Source organism: Filicampus tigris, chromosome 10 (assembly GCF_054856515.1).
Source record: "Filicampus tigris isolate MCC_2025a chromosome 10, RoL_Ftig_1.0, whole genome shotgun sequence".
Lineage (NCBI taxonomy): Eukaryota > Metazoa > Chordata > Actinopteri > Syngnathiformes > Syngnathidae > Filicampus > Filicampus tigris.
Window position 1 is genome coordinate 2,235,020 of NC_141226.1, and position 19,887 is coordinate 2,254,906.

Below are 19,887 nucleotides of genomic sequence, written 5' to 3' on the forward strand. Positions count from 1 at the left end.
GAAGCCCTTCCTTTCTCAACAACACTTACAGTCTTCCATGCCTTTGTTACATCTCTACTAGGTTACCACTTTACTTTGGAGGCGGACAGTCCTCCCTCAAACGTCTCCAACTGGTCCAAAATGCTGCTGCTCGCCTCCTAACTGGAGCTCGGAAGAGGGAGCATATAACATCAATTCTATCGTCCCTTCACTGGCTCTAAGTGCATTTTAGGGTTCATTTAAAGATGCTTCTTTTTGTTTTCAAATCTTTAAATGGCCTTGTCCCAGCGTACCTCTCTGAGCTTCTCCACCCCTACGCAACTGCCCGGTGCCTCAAGTCTGCGGACCAGGCGCTACTGGATGTGCTGAGAACTAAGCAGAGCTAGGCACTTGACACTTTTTTGCTGGTCCGACCTCCGTCCGCGACCTGCGTACCCTTCCGGTCTCGTCCCTCTGTCCTTATTCATAAAAATTAATTAATTAAAACTAATTAATTAAAAAAACATCCGTGCAATACGCTGCGGGAGAGATGCTAATGGCAGAGTTTTTTTTTTTTTTTTTAAAGCTCATTAGCTGGTAAGTAGTGAGCATGTAGATAGTTGTAATATAACTGCTTTATTTAACACAGGTCATTGTTTACATGCCAATGCAGTGGATGTGAAAGAGGTCAGTCTCTGAACGGATTGGCAGAGACACCCGGTCCAGGGAACGCTTCCATTGGTCAGCCCTCTGGGTTGGTAATTGGCTCACAGGTTGCGAATAAAATCACGCTGTGTTGAGCGGTACAAACGCGTTATGCACTTAAACATGAAGACCAGAGAGCTCTCTATGGGAGAATAGCAAACCATTTTGAAGCTGAGAGACGAAGGAAAATCTGAAATATTGGGCATAGCCAATACAACAATTTGCAACAATTTGAGTTTTGAGGTGTGCAAAATTAATATTCTCAAAATTGCCTTGTATCTGTTAGGGCTTTGAAAAAATATCGGCTAACTTAAACCCCCCACATAAATTTATCGGCCTTAGACCTACAATTAATAATTTTTAAACCCTACTTGGCCACTTCTGTCTTTACACCATTTGTTGCTGACGGATGGTCCCGTCTTCCATCGAGCAGTAATCAAAAAATTTAAAATATGCCCTAGTTTTGAGGTTGCTCTACATTAAAAAAAGAAGAGTTATACTTAGTTTTATTACTGCAATTACCTGAATAATCGATGGCGTAAGAGAGAGGTTATTCGATTCTAAAATTATTTGTTATTGGCAGTACTTGAATTATAATTTTTCCACACAAATTTATGCATCGTTGCTTTGAAGGAATTATTTTTATACTGTGATATGAATTTTCTGTCATATCGGCCAGCCCTAATTTCAAGCCCTGTCATTTTATTGTGTGTTCCATACACAATATGTAATTTATTAAATGGGAAAAAGTTAGGGGTGTAACGGTACGCTAAATCACGTTTCGGTTCGTTTTTTTGGAAACTTCGGTTCGGTACATTTTCGGTACAAAAAACAGATTTAAAAAAAAAAAAATGTTTATTTTGATAAGATGACGAGTAAACTGTACTTTTTTTTAGAAAAAATAAATAAAAGCGAACCATTCGGGTGCTATTCTAAGAAATTACACCAGAATAAAAATACACTAACAAAGATCCCTTTCAGTTTTGTAAATTATGAAGAGACTGAAATCTTTTTGTTTTTTTATTTATATTTTATTGTCTTTTACAATCATTACAGTACACAATGACTAACAAAGTAATCTATACAATGTCCCCACTCAACAACCATTTGTCCATCATTCCCCTTAATCACCAGGCCTTTCCATTTGTTCACTGTAATACCAACATTGACAATAGCATTTTTTAACATGAACCAACTAAGTAACCAAGTAATAAACTCAATCAAAGCAGGACAAAGAATAGTTTAACAAAATAAAAATAAATAAATTCGACTCAGTACAACTCTTACAATTAGATTATATTATGCATGATAACCCAATTAAAAACCCGTGGATGGAGCCATGGTGTACAAGTAGAGGAGTTCTTGTCTTTGACATGCTAGCAGTAGTTAGCCTTATGTGACACCGGCATCACACTCAAGACCAAGCAAGTAAAATATGAATGGACTATGGCAATAATGAGTCCGCTAAAAAGATAAAGTAGTCCTAAGATGGTAGGTCAACGATGATGTATGCACTGCAAGAGAGGATTCTTTCACTTACATTGCATGAACATTGAATGAAGGCTAATATATGTGTCAACAACTGCTTTGGTGTAGACCTAACGCAAATGAGCATTTACAATTCACTGATGGAAGACATTATACTACATAACGATATACAAAAAACAGTTAACTGTTATTTAAAGAAAATGTTTAAAACAAAATCAATAATTATCAATATTGACTGATATTAAATACTTAGATTGTGACAGTTTTCAAACATTTCTCAGCCCTTCTAAGCACATCTCTTTAAAATGGACTTTATTTAATCTTTATATCGACAGGTTTATTACACTCTTTCATAGTTACATTGACCTCTTATTAAACGTTAAGTATTATGCTTAAATAAAATAATCTAAATGTATTTTTCTTCGGGTCATTATTTTCAATAGTTTAAAAACAGAAAAAAATTCAATATATATCGATATCGACCAATATGAAACACTTATCTTGTGATATACTTTTCAGCCATATCGCCCAGCCCTATACCCAAGTACTTGATAGATTTCCTTCTCTAATCAATATTGTACCTCTGTCTTATGTATTGGTTTGGATCATAATTAAACGTCATGACTTGGGTCTTTTGTACATTAACTTTATACCCCGAAAGCATACCAAATTCTTCGAAAGAATTCAATGTGGGCAAACATGAGTTAGGGTTCTCCAGATAAATCAAGCTATCGTCTGCGAACATTGCTATCTTCTGCTGCGTCCCCGCCATATCGATACCTATGATGCCGTCATTTTGTTTTATCCACAGGCTTAATGGCCCTAGAAAAATCGCAGTAGGGGGCTTACCGAAGTGTAATAATGGTGTCAAAGTTTTTCTAAAAAAGTTATACTATTCTGAAAGAAAACCATCGGCCCCGGGACTTATCATTTTTAAGTTTAGAAGTTGCTATATTTATTTCAGACACAAGTGAGCTGTTCTGTTCTTCAACTTGAGGTAAATTTAAGTCCCTTAGAAACTCATCGATTTGGGAATCATTACTGTCAGATACCTGGGAGTACAACTTGCTATAGTAATGTTCAAAGCATTTATGAATTTCTTCTGTTTTATACAACACCAAGTTTGTTTCTGGATCTTTTATCTTATAGACAAACCTTGACACTTGTTGAATTCTATAAGCCAACAGTTTTGTAGATCTATTTCCCGCTTCATAGTACCTCTGTTTAGTGTAAATCACTTTATGTGCTTCTTGTGTCAAAATTTCTTTGATCTCTGCTTTTTTCCTCTTGATCTCAACCATAATTTTACTATCCATGACGTTTTTGCGTACCTTTTCCAGAGTACTCAAATCATTTTGTAAAGTTCTCAGTTTTTCCTGTTGTAATTGTTTTTTATATACAGATCTTGCAAACAGCTTCCCTCTCATAACAGCCTTGCTGTACTCTATAGTCTCTTTGAGTTGTGTTTAATTCCCTCCATATGTCTACAATTCCAAGTTGTGAGATCAATTTCTTGACTTTTTGGGCAACAACACTTTTCTGCTAGTGTCTTCCCGTTGACTCCAACAGCAGGAAATGGTGTCTGGAATGTAATCTTGCCCTCTCTGAGTACTTTCTTTGCTTCAGCATATTCCTTTCTCCTCTTCATCACTGCAGGTGCGTAGTCATGATTGACACACACCCGTTTTCCTTCATAAACAAATCCTGTCTTCTCCCAGGCCCTCTTGATAAATTTCCTCTTTACATTTGAAACTTAAAAAGTTCGCAACAATTGATCTTTGTGGTGCATCTTCTGGGGGGCGGGAGCCTAGCGCTCGTTGAGTACTCTCCACACTCAACTCAAACGTTGCTGGTAGCTCCAGCTTCTCTCTGAGCACTGTTTCCACGAATGCACACATGGAATCTGCTCCCCTCTCAGCCCCCTCTTTGATCCCATATAGGCAAATTTTATCTCTCCTGGCTTGGCCTTCTCGGTTCATCAGATTCTCTTCCAGCTTTCTCTGTATTTTAAGAGGCTCACATGTAACTTCTTCGACGCTCTGGATGCACTCCTCTGCGTCCCTGATTAGTTTTTCGACATCATCAACCCTGCACTTCGTCACCTTGAGGTCCTCTCGAATGCCGCCAAGGCTGTCTGCTGTCTCACGCCTAAATTCCCTTATCTCACTCAGGACGGTTTCCAAATCAGCCATTTTACCATGTACTTGTGTGATTATGTGTGCGAGCTTCTCTGCTAGCTCCGTATTCTCCGGCTCAGAGTTCGCTAGACTAGCTATTAGCTTAGCGTTGTCATCATCGATCGCCTTCCCACGTTTTTTACAGTTTCCAGTTTGTCTTTTGTTTCTGCTTCTTAACATAGTCCTAGCCCCTGACGTTGTCTTCTAACTCTCTTCCTTTAGTTACTTCAGGCTTAATCAGGGCTTTTCAACTTTTATCGGGGAGCGACGTTCCTACGCTGTCGCCATGTTCGTCCCGGAACCGGAAAATCAAGACACTGAAATCTTTAATCACTCAGCAGCAACAGCCTATGACACATCTAAGTATTCAACATGTAGCATACAAGAAAGTTACGGTAAGATAACTATCCATCCATCCATTATCTGTACCGCTTCTCCTCACAAGGGTCGCGGGGCGTGCTGGAGCCTATCCCAGCTGTCTTTGGGCAGTAGGCGGGGGACACCCTGAACTGGTTGCCAGCTAATCGCAGGGCACACAGAGACAAACATCTGCACTCACAATCACACCTAGGGGCAATTTAGAGTATCCAATCAACTTACCATGCATGTTTTTGGAATGTGGGAGGAAACCGGAGTGCCCGGAGAAAACCCACGCAGGCACGGGGAGAACATGCAAACTCCACACAGGGAGGCCGGAGCCGGGATCGAACCCACGACCTCTGAACTGTGAGACGGACGTGCTAACCACCGTGCCGCCGGTAAGATAACTAAACTCACCTAAACTCAAGTCTTTTATTCATTACCGACCATGTAGAATGTTCCCAAGTCTCCAAAAGTATTTATGTATTCGGTTGTAATGATGTCTTCCTCTCTTCTTTACTGAGAGTGCTCCTCCTTACGTGTGTGGCTGCATGTTGCAATACCCCAGCCAGAGGCAGGCAACTGCCTGTTTGTGGTTTGTTCTTATTCAACCATCGTCTGTAAGTAACTTAGACAATTGTGTGTACTGGTAATGACCATGCAACATTTATATAGGAGTTGAATTGTGGATGATTGTACTGTGTTGTTGACTGAACATACATCGCTATCGCCAATGCTAATTGCGGTTGCTAATCGTAAGCATGTCTGCCTGTCTGTGGTTTATTCTTGTTCAACCATCGTCTGAAACTAACTGAAGACAATTGTGTGTAATGACATTTATATACGAGCTGAATTGTGGATGATTGTAGGTTGTTGACTCAACATACTAATCGCTATCGCTAATCGCGATCGCTAAACGTTAGCATAGGCTCATCTTGTACATGTCTATGAAAATACATGTGTATGTAATGCATAGATTGATAGTATTTTCTGTTTCTTGTGCAGTTTCACAATATAAGCAGGCAACTTCGCTGCACACCTGGAGTCAGTGGAGTTTGTTTGTGAATGTTTAGCTGTTTGGATGAGCTGGCTTCCTCGACTAGCAAGGCCTGTTAGTTTAACAAAACATTAAACTTTAACCGTTTAAATTATTTATGCATTTTAATAGCTTTTATGATGTATCTTATGTTTCTTTATGTTGGTTACAATAACATGTGAAATTATATAGAAGTAATTTCCATGGCTTGTTAGTCCTGACTTGTATTTATGATGTTTTGTCTCTCTCTGCAAAGCGCCTGCAGAGGGATGCAAAACATAAGTCACAAGTCAGCACTAACAATCCATGACAGTAATGTGTTAATAATTTCATACATAAGTCGCTCCAGAGTATAAATCGCACCCCCGGCCAAACTATGAAAAAAACTGCGACATACAGTCCGGAAAATACGGTACATATATACACTTTTTGTGATGAAAAAAATACATACAGTATCAGTTAAAATTATTGCTAACTATATTAAAACTATTTTTATAATGGAAAAATTAGAGTAGCTTTAAAAAGTCTATGAAATTGTATACACTTTTTAGGCATTGAAATCTTTTAATGTTCAACAGCATATTGTAACGAATTGGGTTATCTGTGTTGTAGTCGTATTTGCAGTTGCTGAGCTGATGCTTCCGAGGTTCATGAATGCATCGTATGGCAAGCGAGTGGAGCAGCGGAGAAAGCAGAGCGAGAGCAGTTGTACTTAGATTAATAAAAACGTGATAATTATACTACGATTGACGGCGTGTTCCTGGAAGAAGCTACAATATGAAAATCTCACTATTTAAGTTTGACGTTTTTGCTCCCTTGTCTAAGAAACATTCACAGTCGGATGATGCCAAGCGTGTTAGACGTCCTACCTGCCCGCCCATCTCATGTAGCAATGTCGGCACACAACTTTCGGACTTACCCACGTACCTTTCCCCATCGGTGATTTTAACAGGACAGCCAGAATGTTCCCGAACAGGAGACCGCAGTGTATGGGGGGACCTTCAAGCTCTGGCTCTTTTCTGGCTCTCACTTTTGTGCCGCCACTCTCCTCTCCCGCATGCAACAGTCAATTGTGCCCACGTGTAAGCTCGCGCTAATAAGTGGACCGAACCGAACGCAAGTGGACCGAAACGAAATTGCCACACCGAAACGTATTAATACACACACGTGTGCCGTTACACCCCTAGAAAAAGGTAAGAAAAATTGTCATTAACATCATGTAATTTTAAGGGGGAAAAATGCTCTATCTGGATATATATTGTTATTCGCATATAATATTAACCCCCACTAATAGCATGGGTTACCTGTACACTGAATAATCAAGAATAATAAAAAAAATAAATAAATAAATAAAAAAAAAAAAATCAAGCAAGTCAAGTCAAATTTATTTATATAGCCCTTAATCACAGGAAAGTCTCAAAGGGCTTTACATGCCGACAGCATATACATGACATCCCCTGATCTTAACCCCCAGGAGGGCAAGGAAAAACTAAAAAAAAAACATCTGGGGAAAAATGAGAGAACTTGTGAAGGGACCACAGATGGGGGAATCCCCCTTCCAGGATAATCAGGCTGCATTGGATGCCGAGTGGGCAACATTTAACACACATTATGGTACTATACAGTGTTTGTTAAAATAATGTGAAAGTAATCAAAAGCAGAAAAAAAAAATCTCTACTTACCCAGATCGCAAAGCTGTGATAATACAATCAGCACAGAAACGGTGCAGGCATTCTTTGGTTGTCATTGTGTTTTTCAGCATATCCAGACAGATAGGACACATTAGTTCACTGTGTAATGACCTGGGTGAAACTGCAATCTCCAAGCCATCTGTTATAGCTTCCTACGCCCCAAAAAATAAATAAAAAACGATGTTATTTCGCAGTCATACATGGAAAAAACAGGAAAAATGTTGACCATTATGATTACATTGGACAAGTAATTTTTTGCCCACAACTTCTATATTATAAATTAATCATATAGTTAAAAAAACAAACATTTACCTGTGGTGTTCTCTGTAGTTCATAAAGGCTCAACTCCCAGGTCTTACTCAGGGGTTGAACGCCATTGGTCTGAACGGTTTGAGTCATTGCCATAAAACTGAAACAACATTGATAGGTGTGGTTAAGAGTGTGAAAAAAGGTGAATATTATTGCTTACATTTGCATGCAAGACTTGGAACATATGGTGTGTGTATAAATGCTAACCAACAATTTGCCTTAATCTGCTACATTCGTGGTAGTGGTTCAAATGCGTATTAAATGATGTCTTTGCCTACTGTAAACTGTCTTTACCTACTGTAAACTGTAGGGCTGACGCTGAACGATCGTTATTGATATCTAGATGCCAACATTCAAGGTATTGATATTAGGGCTGGGCGATATGACTGAAAAGTACATCACGATATAAGTGTTTCATATTGGTTGATATCGATATATATTGAACTTTTTTTTTTTTTTCAACTGTTGTAAATAATGACCCGAAGAAAAATACATTTAGGTTATTTTATTTTAACATAATACTCAACCTTTAATAAGAGGTCAATGTAACTATGAAATAGTGAAATAAACTGGTTGATATGATTAAATAAACTCCATTTTAAAGGTAATGTGCTTAGAAGGGCTGAGAAATGTTTGAAAAACTGTCACAATCTAAGTATTTGATATCAGTTAATATTGATAATTATTGATTTTGTTTTAAACCTTTTATTTAAATAACAGTTAACTGTTTTGTGTACATCGCTCTGTATTTCTGTTGTAAAGTCGAGCTTCTTTCACCTTAGACAGCTGGCTAAGATAAAGCCCCACTTTTCCCATCAGCACTTAGAAACAGTCATCCATGCCTTTGTTACATCTCGGCTATATTACTGCAATGCACTTTATTTCGGAGTCAGCCAGTCCTCCCTCAAACGTCTCCAGTTGGTCCAAAATTCTGCTGCCCGCATACTAACTGGAGCTCGGAGGATGGAGCACATAACACCAATTCTGGCCTCCCTTCACTGGCTCCCAGTGAAGAAATAGTGACTACCGCCGCCGATGGTATGGAAGGGTATTGCATCCTATGCATGCGCAGAAGGTACTTTAATGGTTAGCGTCGCTGTCTGTCGTTGCGGTGTGTTTTGCCAGCGTGGCGTGCCGACAGCCGGCCAGACGCCACAGGGGGTAAGCGTCTGTCACTTTTGGTGAACGTCGTTTTGGTGTATCAGGGCCTAAGAGCACGGAGTAGCTTGCTGCTTTTTTGAAGCAAAACAAAAGTTTGCGTGTTCTAAAAAAAAAAAAAAAGATAAAACATCACACGTCCTACGATTGACTATCGCGCATGCGCACATTGCAATCGCTATGTTCAAAAGACACATCGTGCAGGCCTATTATATACTGAATATTTTTTTAACTATTGAAAATAATGATCCGTAGAAAAATGTATTTACGTTATTTTATTTTAAATGAATACTAAACCTCCAATAAGAGGTCAACGTAACTATGAAAGAGTGAAATAAACTGGTGAATATAAAGATTAAATAAACAAAATGTGCTAAGTAGAGCTGGGGGATATGTCTGAAAAATTGTCACAATCTAAGTATTTCATCAGTCAATATTGATAATTATTGACTTTATTTTTAAACCTATTAAAAAAAGTTAACTGTTTTTGTGTACATCGTTATGTAGTGTAATGCGCAGTTTCTCCATCCACCAGTGCATGGTAAATGCTTATTTGCATTAGGTGCTACCCCAAAGCAGATACACATTGATACACATACATCAGCCTTCATTCAACATTCATACAATATGTAAGTCAACCAATACTCTCTTGCAGTGCATACACTGCCGTTGCCAATCTTTCTTAGGACTGCTTTATCTTTTTAGCGGACTTATTATTGCTATAGTCCATGACGACAAATTTAAAATAAAAATGGCTGGACTAAGCATGGCCGGAAGTGGATTTTAGTCCGGCCCACTAATCGGCCCTCATGCGTTTGACGTGGTCGCGAGGCGGCCAAATTTCATCTCAGCAAACTCAGTTAAAGGGTTCTTTTTAGGCTTCTTTCTACTCCCGCGTCGGCGCGAGCGACAACTGCCGCATTGATTCACGTGACCGACGCATTGTGCTGTTGGCAACAGGTCTGCAACACATTCCACGCACCCATCAGGAATTGTTGCTGCTCTGATCGGTCCATTATGTCACATGAGAGGGGGAGAGAGGATGCAGCACGCAGCTTGTTGCTGCTGCAAAAGCAAACTAATTTAGCAATAAAACTAAATGCATAGTCTAGTCATCTTAGTCCCTTTCTGGTTGTAGCAGGTACAGGTATATCCACTGTTGTCGCTGTCATTTTGAAGCGACGCCCTCCGACTTGGAACTTAACTGTTTCAAAAAGGGATGTACGCGACTAGTCGTTTAACCGTCTATGATTTATTAAACGTTTTGTATTTTACTAGTCTGTTAAACGCGGCATTAAGTATCACGCATCTTGTTCCACACGCCTCTGCCTCGGCCTCTGTAAACATGCTGAGCACCTATTTTTTTTGTGTGAGCGTTTATATTACATTAAAAATGCGAGATCTGTCTTGTCTGCTGTACGAACACATGCGTCGTCAAAGTGGCCCGCCTGCGCAGAAGAAGAGACTACGTCACATCCGACGTTGTTTGCGGAAGTAAATGTAGTCCAGCGTATCGGAGCATTCAAGCGATTAGGTAGCAGGTAGAAATAAATACAGTATTTGGGGGAAATTATGAGGCGAGGCTTTATCTCATTTCATGGAGACATCACTAACGATGACGTCTCGTCATAACCGTGCGTAAAAAAACAAAAACAAAACAAAAAAAACAAATCAATCTATCTGAGCCGTGGCTGAATTACTACGATCGCCATAAATGTCCACTTTATGTTTTACGTTTCAAGTGGGATTAAATTAAAGTAAAATATAAAGTCAATAGTGTTACTCAAAACAACTTTGCAGATTCGATCACCCTGCGCCCAGCACTTTTGCTCCGCCTGCGCCGAGCGCATCTTGGGCTCGTCAATGTCGTATTTATGCGAACTGGCCGTTCAGACCGCGAATGCATTGGAAAAGATCGGATACGTATCCGATCTAGGACCACATATGAAAGCGACCCAGCTCGCATTTGAAAAAAAATCGGAACTGAGCCGTTCACTGTCATAAAAAAATCAGATACAGGTCCATGTGGGCAAAAAAAATCTGATCTGGGTCGCATTTGCCTGCGGTGTGAACCTAGCCTGAGAGGAAAGACACACAGCTGAAAACTTGGCTGCTCTCCTGCGGAGTGTGATGGGTACGTGGGCACTACAAAATAAAGTCGTCGCCTGTGTGCATGATAATGCAGCTAACATGGTGCTAGCGAATGAGACCCTGCTGGACTGAGAGTCGGTACCATTACTTATTACATTATTCATAATAAATGCCATGCATTGCATTGGAAAATGTATCAGAAATGTATTTCTCTTTCAATTGTTCACCTTTATTCAGTCAGTTGTTGTTACATCAATATAATTTAAATTAACAAACTGTCCTGAATGTTTGGGATAAAATAGCCCCTAAATACACACAACATTTGCATTTTACACTTTGAATTCACTATGTATTAAAATTCAAGCTCGCTTCCTTATATACCAGTCAAATAGTGGCAAATAAAATTAGAGACTAGTCGGCGGGCAAATTAGTCGAAATTCCCATCACTAGTTTCAAAACAACTTGTGTCCGGAAGTATATTAAGCTGCGCACAGCACTCAAGTATGACGCTGTCACATCAAGGTGGAGTTCATGCACCTCTTCTGGCGTCTTCTACTTCTGGAAATACGCCGTAGCAAACCTGCTGAGTATAGTGGTTTGCTGGTATGCTTTTATTTTGAAGGCCGTGAACGAAGGGACGTCTGGAGAATAAATAACTTGTTGATTGCGACTTCTGGCCGTCTTTTGGTCCCAAATAATTGTACAATATGACAAAACCAACCCCGGGGCTCGCAATTGAAGTAAGCACACGCAGTTGGGTAAGTAGTAAAGTACTAGCGGCGTATATTGAAGCGTGTCCACAGCGGGTTCGAATAGTAAATTGGCCAGCTAATGATCCTTAAAAAGCCTCTTCCTCATCTCTCCCGCGGCGGCGTCAATCACGGATACTTTGTATTTTTGGGGCCGGAGGGCATATTGTATTGTAACGAATTGGGTTACATATCTGTGTTGTGGTCGGATTTGTGTGTTGCTGAGTTGTGATGTTTCAGAGGTTCATGCAATGCAAGCGAGTGGAGCAGCGGAGAAAGAAGAGCGCGAGCGGGTGTACCGTATTTTCCGGACTATATGTCACAGTTTTTTTCATAGTTTGGCCGGGGGCGCGATTTATACTCTGGAGCGATTTATGTATGGAATTATTACCACATTACTGTCATGGATTGTTAGTGCTGACATGTGACTTATGTTTTGCCTCCCTCTGCAGACGCTTTAGTGCTAAAGTGCCTGCAGAGGGAGACAAAACATCATAAATACAAGTCAGCACTAACAAGCCATGACGATTACTTCTATATCATTTCACATGTTATTGTAACCAACATAAAGAAACATAAGATACATCCTAAAAGCTATTAAAATGCATAATTTAAACGGTTAAAGTCTAATGTTTTGTTAAACTAACAGGCCTTGCTAGTCGAGGAAGCCAGCTTATCCAAACAGCTAAACATTCACAAACAAACTCCACTGACTCCAGTGGTGCAAGCGAAGTTTCCTGTTTATATTGTGAAACTGCACAAGAAACAGAAAATACTATCAATCTATGCATTACATTTTCATAGACATGAACAAGATGAGCCTATGCTAACGATTAGCGATCGCGATTAGCATTAGCGATGGCGATTAGTATGTTGAGTCAACAACCTACAATAATCCACAATTCAGCTCGTATATAAAATGTCATTACACACAATTGTCTAAGTTACTTACAGATGATGTTGAATAAGAACGAACCACAAACTGGCAGTTGCCTGCCTCTGGCTGGGGTATTGCATCATGCAGCCACACACGTAATGAAGAGCACACTCAGCAGAGAGGAGAGGAAGACAACCGAATACATAAATACTTTTGGAGACTTGGAAACATTCTACATGGTCGGGGATGAATAAAAGATCTACAATAGTTTTGGTGAGTTTAAAGTTATCTTACCGTAACTTTCTTGTATGCTACATGTAGCATCGTAGCTCGGTGGAAATGATGTGTACTAAGCGCACAATTTCCTCCCAAAATGCGACTTGTACTCCGGAGCGATTTATGGTCCGGAAAATACGGTACTTGGATTAATAAAAGCGTGATAATTAGACTATGTCTGACGGCGTGTTCCTGGAAGACTCTACAATATGATAAATCTCGCTAATAGGGTTTGACGTTTTTGCTCCCCCGTCTAAGAAACATTCACAGTCGGATGATGCCGTGCATGTTAGACGTGCTACCTGCCGCCCATCTCATGTAGCAATGTCGGCACACAGCTTTCAGACTTGTACACGTGCCTTTCCCTATCTGCGATTTTAACAGGACAGCCAGAATGTTCCCAAACAGGAGACCGCAGTGTACGGGGGGACCTTCGAGCTCTGGCTCTTTTCTGGCTCTCACTTTTGTGCCGCCACTCTCCTCTTCCGCATGCAGTCAATTGCACCCGTGCGTAAGCTTGTGCTAATAAGTGGACCAAACCGAACGCAAGTAGACCGAACCTAACATGCCATACCGAAACGTATTAATATACCCACGTGTTCCGTTACACCCCTAGTTATCATGCATAATATTTTACTGTAAAAGTTGTACCGAGTCGACTGGATATTTATTTGAACAAAGTTATGCCGCTCACTAGAGCACGGCTGCCGGGCCCACACGCATGCCCAGTTGGGTTAGCTCAGGGGTCGGCTACTGGCGGCTGATTCATCCTTATGTTGCGTCTCTGCATGGCTTGGGAAAATAAATTATAAGTGTCCGATTGAAGTCCATGTTATTCGTCTCAAAAACGTGCACGTCTTCTTAGTACGTCAAAGTTTTTGGCATACTTTCATATGCGGTCCTATTGGATACCGCGAGAGTTTGGTCATGTGATCGCGGTGACCGTCTACGTCCCACCAGCCGCCAGCGGCGACACAGCCTGTGATGTCTTGACTGCAGCCGTTAGCAGGCTAAAAAAACAGCACCCAAATGCCCTGGTACTCATCTCTGGTGACTTCAATCATGCCTCCCCTTCCTCCTCTCTGCCTTCATTCACACAGTATGTCACCTGCCACACCAGAGACAATAAAACACTGGACCTTTTCTATGCCAACACCAAGGAGGCATACACATCACTGCCCCTCCCCTCGCTGGGCAAAGCTGATCACAACCTGGTGGCTCTCCAGTCTGTGTACAAACCTCTGGTCCGCAGGCAGCCAGCTGTGACCCGCACGGTTCAGAGATGGTCTGGAGAGGCCGAGGAGGCCTTAAAGGACTGCTTCAGCACAACTGTGTGGGAAGTATTCAGCGATGCTCACGGGGAAGACATTAGTAGTCTAACGGACACTGTTACAGACTATATAAATTTCTGCATGGAGAACACCATACCCACCAGGACAGTAAGGTGTTTCTCCAACAACAAACCCTGGATCACACCAGACATAAAAGCTCTCCTGAAGGAGAAGAGGAGGGCTTTTGCGTCAGGCAACATAGAGGAGCGGAGGACTGTGCAGCGCCAGCTGAGGAGGAGGATCAGAGAGGGGAAAAGGTCCTACAGGAAGAGGATGGAGGAGCAGCTGCTGCAGAATAACGCCAGGGGAGTCTGGAGGGGCCTGAAGACCATCTCAGGCCACGGACAACCCAAGACCCGGACTGGGGGGGACCTGCAGTGGGCAAATGAGCTGAATCTCTTTTTCAATAGGTTCGATCAGATGCCTGCCTCCACTCAGTCTCTCCTGCTGCAGTCTCCACCTACTCCTCCTGCTGGGCGTGTCACCCCCTCCCCTCTTTTCTCCACAGTCTCCAGCTCCCAGCTACACCAGATAGCCACCACTCCTTCCTGTCCAGCCTTGGCCTTCACAACATCTCAGGTGAGGAACCAGCTGAAGAAGATGAAGGCGAGGAAGGCAGCGGGTCCAGATGGCATCAGCCCCCAGCTCCTCAAATCCTGCGCAGACCAGCTGTGTGGAATTGTCCAGCACATGTTCAACCTGAGCCTGAAGCTGGGCAGGGTCCCCCAGCTATGGAAAACATCCTGCCTGGTCCCGGTGCCAAAGACCCCCCACCCGAAGGAGCTCAACAGCTTCAGACCAGTGGCGCTGACGTCTCACCTGATGAAGACCCTGGAGAGACTGGTCCTTGTCCACCTGCGCCCCCTGGTGAGCTCCTCAATGGACCCACTCCAGTTCGCATACCAGCCTGGCATCAGTGTGGATGATGCCATCATCTACCTCCTCCACACTTCACTCTCCCACCTGGAGAAGGCGGGGAGCACTGTGAGGATCATGTTCTTTGATTTCTCCAGTGCTTTCAACACCATCCAGCCCACCCTACTGGGAGACAAGCTGGAGCGGGCGGGGGTGGCGCACCACCTCACCACATGGATCCAGGACTACCTCACAAACCGGCCACAGTATGTGAGGACACAGGACTGTGTGTCTGACGTGCTCCTCTGCAGCACGGGGGCCCCACAGGGAACTGTCTTGGCTCCCTTCCTGTTCACCCTCTACACCTCGGACTTCAACTACAACACCCCTACCTGTCACCTGCAGAAGTTCTCTGACGACTCTGCGATTGTTGGCCTCATCACAGGCGGAGATGATCGGGAGTACAGAGAACTTACTCAGGGTTTTGTGGACTGGTGCCAGCAGAACCGCCTCCTGATCAATGCGGGGAAATCCAAAGAAATGGTGGTGGATTTCGGTAGGCGCCAGCACTCTTCACCTGCACCAGTGAACATCCGGGGAACAGATGTTGAGAGAGTCTCAACTTACAAGTACCTGGGTGTTCATCTGAACAATAAACTGGACTGGTGCGACAACACAGACGCCCTCTATAGGAAGAGTCAGAGCAGACTCTTCCTACTCAGGAGACTGAGGTCTTTTGGGGTTCAGGGGACACTCCTCAGGAACTTTTATGACTCGGTGGTTGCATCGGTCATCTTCCAGGGAGTGGTCACCTGGGCAGGCGGCGTCTCGGCCCGGGACAAGAAGCGGCTGGACAAACTGGTCAAGAGGGCCGGCTCTGTCCTGGGCTGCTCCCTGGACTCTGTGGACTCGGTGGGGGACAGGAGGATGTTGGCCAAGCTGTCATCAATGCTGGGCAACCCGGACCACCCCCTCCAGGGCACCCTAACAGCACTCCACAGCACCTTCAGTGACAGACTGTTACACCCTCGCTGTGCAAAGGAGAGATTCCGCCGTTCCTTCTTGCCTGCTGCTGTCAGACTCTTTAACAAGAACATTGTGTAGTCTCTACAAACTGGCGGTCATTAGTGCAATTGTGCAGTCCTGCACCTGAGCTCGTATCGTGCAATACCCAATATTCCCCACTACTGTAATACCGTGCAATACTCAACATTCCCCATTACTGTTAGTCTAGTTTTAGTTTTATTTTTATCCAATGCTGTTCCTTACATTTCACTACAGCACTGCAGCACTGTCACTTAGAGTATTTTTTCCTCTGTACTATGTACAGGCCGAAATGAGTGTTCCTCATATTTTTTATGGAGATGTAGGTTGGTGTGTATACACATGTGTATATACACATGTTACTGCGTATATCTACATAGGTTTGATTCTAAATGTTTGCCGTCAATGTTATACATTAATGGCCACATTATGCCGCCGCCCCTGTGTGACCTATATCTTTGCTACTGTAACAATGAAAATTTCCCCACTGTGGGATCAATAAAGGCATTCTTATCTTATCTTATCTTATCTATCTGATTTTTTTTGCAATGCGACCGCAGTCTGAACCTAGAGGTCACCGACATCTGACATTGACGTCTGGAGCCCAAAATGCGCTCCGTGCGGGTGGAAGGATTAGTGCTGACAGCGGCGAGATCGACTTTGCAGTTGTTTTGAGTAACAGTATTGACTTGATATTTTACTTTAATTTAATCCCACTTGAAACATGAAGCATAAAGTGGACATTTATGGTGATAGTAGTAATTCAGCCACGGCTCGGTCGGCTCATTTTTTACGCACGGTTATGACGTAACGTCATCTTTAGTGACGTCTCCGTGAAATGAGATCGAAAAAGCCTCGCCTCATCATTTCCCCCAAATACTGTATTTCTACCTCTGACCGAATCGTACCACTGTCGAAATGTCCCTACACGCTGACCACCTTCACTTCCGTAAACAAACGTCGTGAGTGACGTCGACCGTCTCTTGTTCTGCGCATGCGGGTCACTTTAGTGTCTTAATTATGCAAGAAAAGGGACAGCGGTTGCATTTCTAATGTAATATGAACGCTTACACACACTAAAAAATATATTATTCTGAAAAAGATGGCAGCTTACAGTCCTGCATAAAGATGAAAATGACTTCCCAGCCCTGATTTGCAGACACTGAATGTGCGCAAAGGTTCAGGAGCAGAAGTCCCATGAACCAGGTAAAATAAATATTCAGGCAGTTATTTTGCAAATATTTATTTTCATTGTTCAGTGAAATAGTGCTTTTTGTCCACCGTATTTTTAAATTCAGGAATTTTTGTTTGCTAGATGGATCATTTAAATTCATCTTTTTAATTAACTTGAAAGAGACCTTTAACTCTGCGCTATTTTTGTAAGGGTTAAAAATTTGCTCATTTAATAAAATTTTATTTTCTGAAACGCGGATGGACTGCATGGATTTCATAAGCAACAAACTATTTTACAAGTGTAAACACACAAACGCACACCTTCATTTTGCATGTCAAAAAGTGTTTGTGAATGTGTTTTCTTTTACTTAGAAACCGGGTCGAAATGGCTCTGAGTGTAAAAGATTGCCAACCGCTGGGTTAGCTGATGCTTCTTCGTTGGTTTGAATACTTTTTCTTCGTTGGTTTAAATGCTTTTTCTTCGTTGGTTTAACGGCTTCTTCGTCATTGGTTTAACGTCTTCGTGTTTGGAGGTCGATGCATGCGCGCAGCCTACATCATGCATCATGCCGCAATCGGGTTTGTTTTCTCATTTTTTTCAATCGAACATTATATCGAAGGCATTTTCTATTGATATCGGTCTCGTGTCAATCGCGATACATATTAAATCATCGGTATAGCCCTTGTTCAGCCTTAGACGGCATGGGAATTCTTCTTTGAGAGTATTATGGTACGAGATTAAAGTGTTACTCTCTAATACAGTGATTCCGAATCAGTGTGAAATGGCACATTAGTGTGCCGTGAGAGATGATCAGGTGTGCCTCTGAAAATGATCCAATGTCCATTATTTAGAAAAAATATATTTTTTTGTGTTGATTTGTTAATTTATGTATGCCAAGCACATATAGCAAAACAATTAAATGCTCTTCCACTAGTGGTAAAGGTACATAATTTACCTGTATATCCAAGTTGTGTGCCGTGAAATTTGTTCCGATGTGAAATATGTACCTTCGCTCAATTAAGGTTGAGAAACACTGCTCTAGTTAGAACATTCAAAGCAACCGAGAAACGGGTGAATGTTGGGCTATGGTTAGGCCAGTAGAGCTGATAATTGCCTGTTTTCAGAGACAAAACAAATTGAAAACTTAATGAAAAGACACAAGGGGGTGAAAAGAGGCAGAAACCACGCATAGTGCATGACTCGCAGCAAAATAACCGTAACGCGGCAGCCTACACATCACGCTAAAATAACCGATTCACGGCAGCCCAAGAATTCCTTGCAGCGGCGTTTGGCCAATCAGAGGCGTTCAAGGCAAATTAACCGCTGCCAAATAAAAAAAAAACATGGCTAATGCTAAACATCTTCGCCATTAGGCCAAGTCTTCTTGATCCTAATATCGGGGACGTTATCATCTATCAAGGAGCGCGACGCCAGTAATTATTAAATGAATCATGTTACAATGAACAGGCCATCATACAAACCAAATGCTTTCAAATTAAACATCAGCATACAAACGTGCCGAAGGATTAGCTAGTCGTTGTGACACGGAAAACAACAACAGTGTCCAACCTTATTAAGCCACCAACCACGAGTACGAATTCCAAACATTAACTCGAACGTTTTGACGGTTGTAAATATCCACACAAAACACAGATGACACGAACATTCGTGCAAAACACTCGTAGTTTGTCTACAATAAAAACGTCTGCGTACTCACTTCAAGGTACAGGTCGATCAAACAGAGTACGTTTTGGTGAATGCAATATGGCCGAGGGGAGGGAGAGGAGGACAAGGAGGGTTTCTTCTTCTCCTTCTCCTCCTCCTATTGTCTCGCCTGCTGGTTAGGAAGCACTTGTGTTCATTGCCGCCACCTTCTGGAATGGAGCGTTGACCAGGCTGCTTTTTAAATACAGTACAGTAGAAACACAAGAAAGAAGTCGAATACATTTCTCTCCTTTTATTCGGGAATTCCACGCTGGTTCAAACATATAATAAACGACAACAATAATACTGGTAAACAGCAAATCTTAACCAGAAATGGTTTTGTTTCTCTCAATGTATTTTTGATGCTGATTTGTGTCTTGATTTTTTTTGTAGCATAGCAATTTTTTTTAAAGATATTTTCATTTTTTGTTTTTAAGTTTGACCTATAAAAACTTGCGCAAAACGGATTTTACCATGTTTTGTAATTTATAGTGACGACATTTCAGAAAAGTCCACCTGCTGAACCTAATTTAATTAATATATATTACTAAATATATTACACCTATTATTATTATTTTTTAATTATCATTATTATTATCACTATTATCATTATTATTATGTATTTATTTAACAGAGGATACCAACAATTTCTCCGCGTGTAAAGCGTTTGTGGAAGTTAGGACAGGATTGGCGCGATACAATACAGTTCACGATGTCGTCTTCAGGCTTTACGCTGTCGCCATCTCCTGGTTATAGTAGGAGAAATGCTGTCGGTCAACTTCCGGGAATCTAAAACAAAATACATATACGAACGAGCCGTATTTCAATTTGTGTCACGTGATATATTTTATTTTCGTTTTAGAATTAAAAAATGAAAATCAAACAGTTTTTTTTTTGGGACATT

At 41.8% G+C, this 19,887-nt stretch overlaps 1 protein-coding gene across 2 annotated transcripts in view; it reads right to left on the reverse strand.

Annotated features, from left to right (window-relative positions):
• The window catches only part of rnf2 (ring finger protein 2), a 37,993-nt gene extending 18,829 nt beyond the window's left edge, over nt 1-19,164 (reverse strand). Inside the window, exons 1-3 of one of the 2 annotated variants that reach the window (XM_086042996.1) lie at nt 18,997-19,164; nt 7,728-7,824; nt 7,407-7,567 (exon numbers count right to left, since the gene is read on the reverse strand). In XM_086042996.1, coding sequence (XP_085899122.1) covers nt 7,407-7,567; nt 7,728-7,820 — 254 coding nt within the window. In that variant the 5' untranslated portion in view covers nt 7,821-7,824; nt 18,997-19,164. Of the gene's footprint in view, nt 1-7,406; nt 7,568-7,727; nt 7,825-18,848 lie in introns of both variants that reach the window. The other variant, XM_086042997.1, reaches the window with a different exon arrangement.
• Nucleotides 19,165-19,887: the final 723 nt, after the last annotated feature.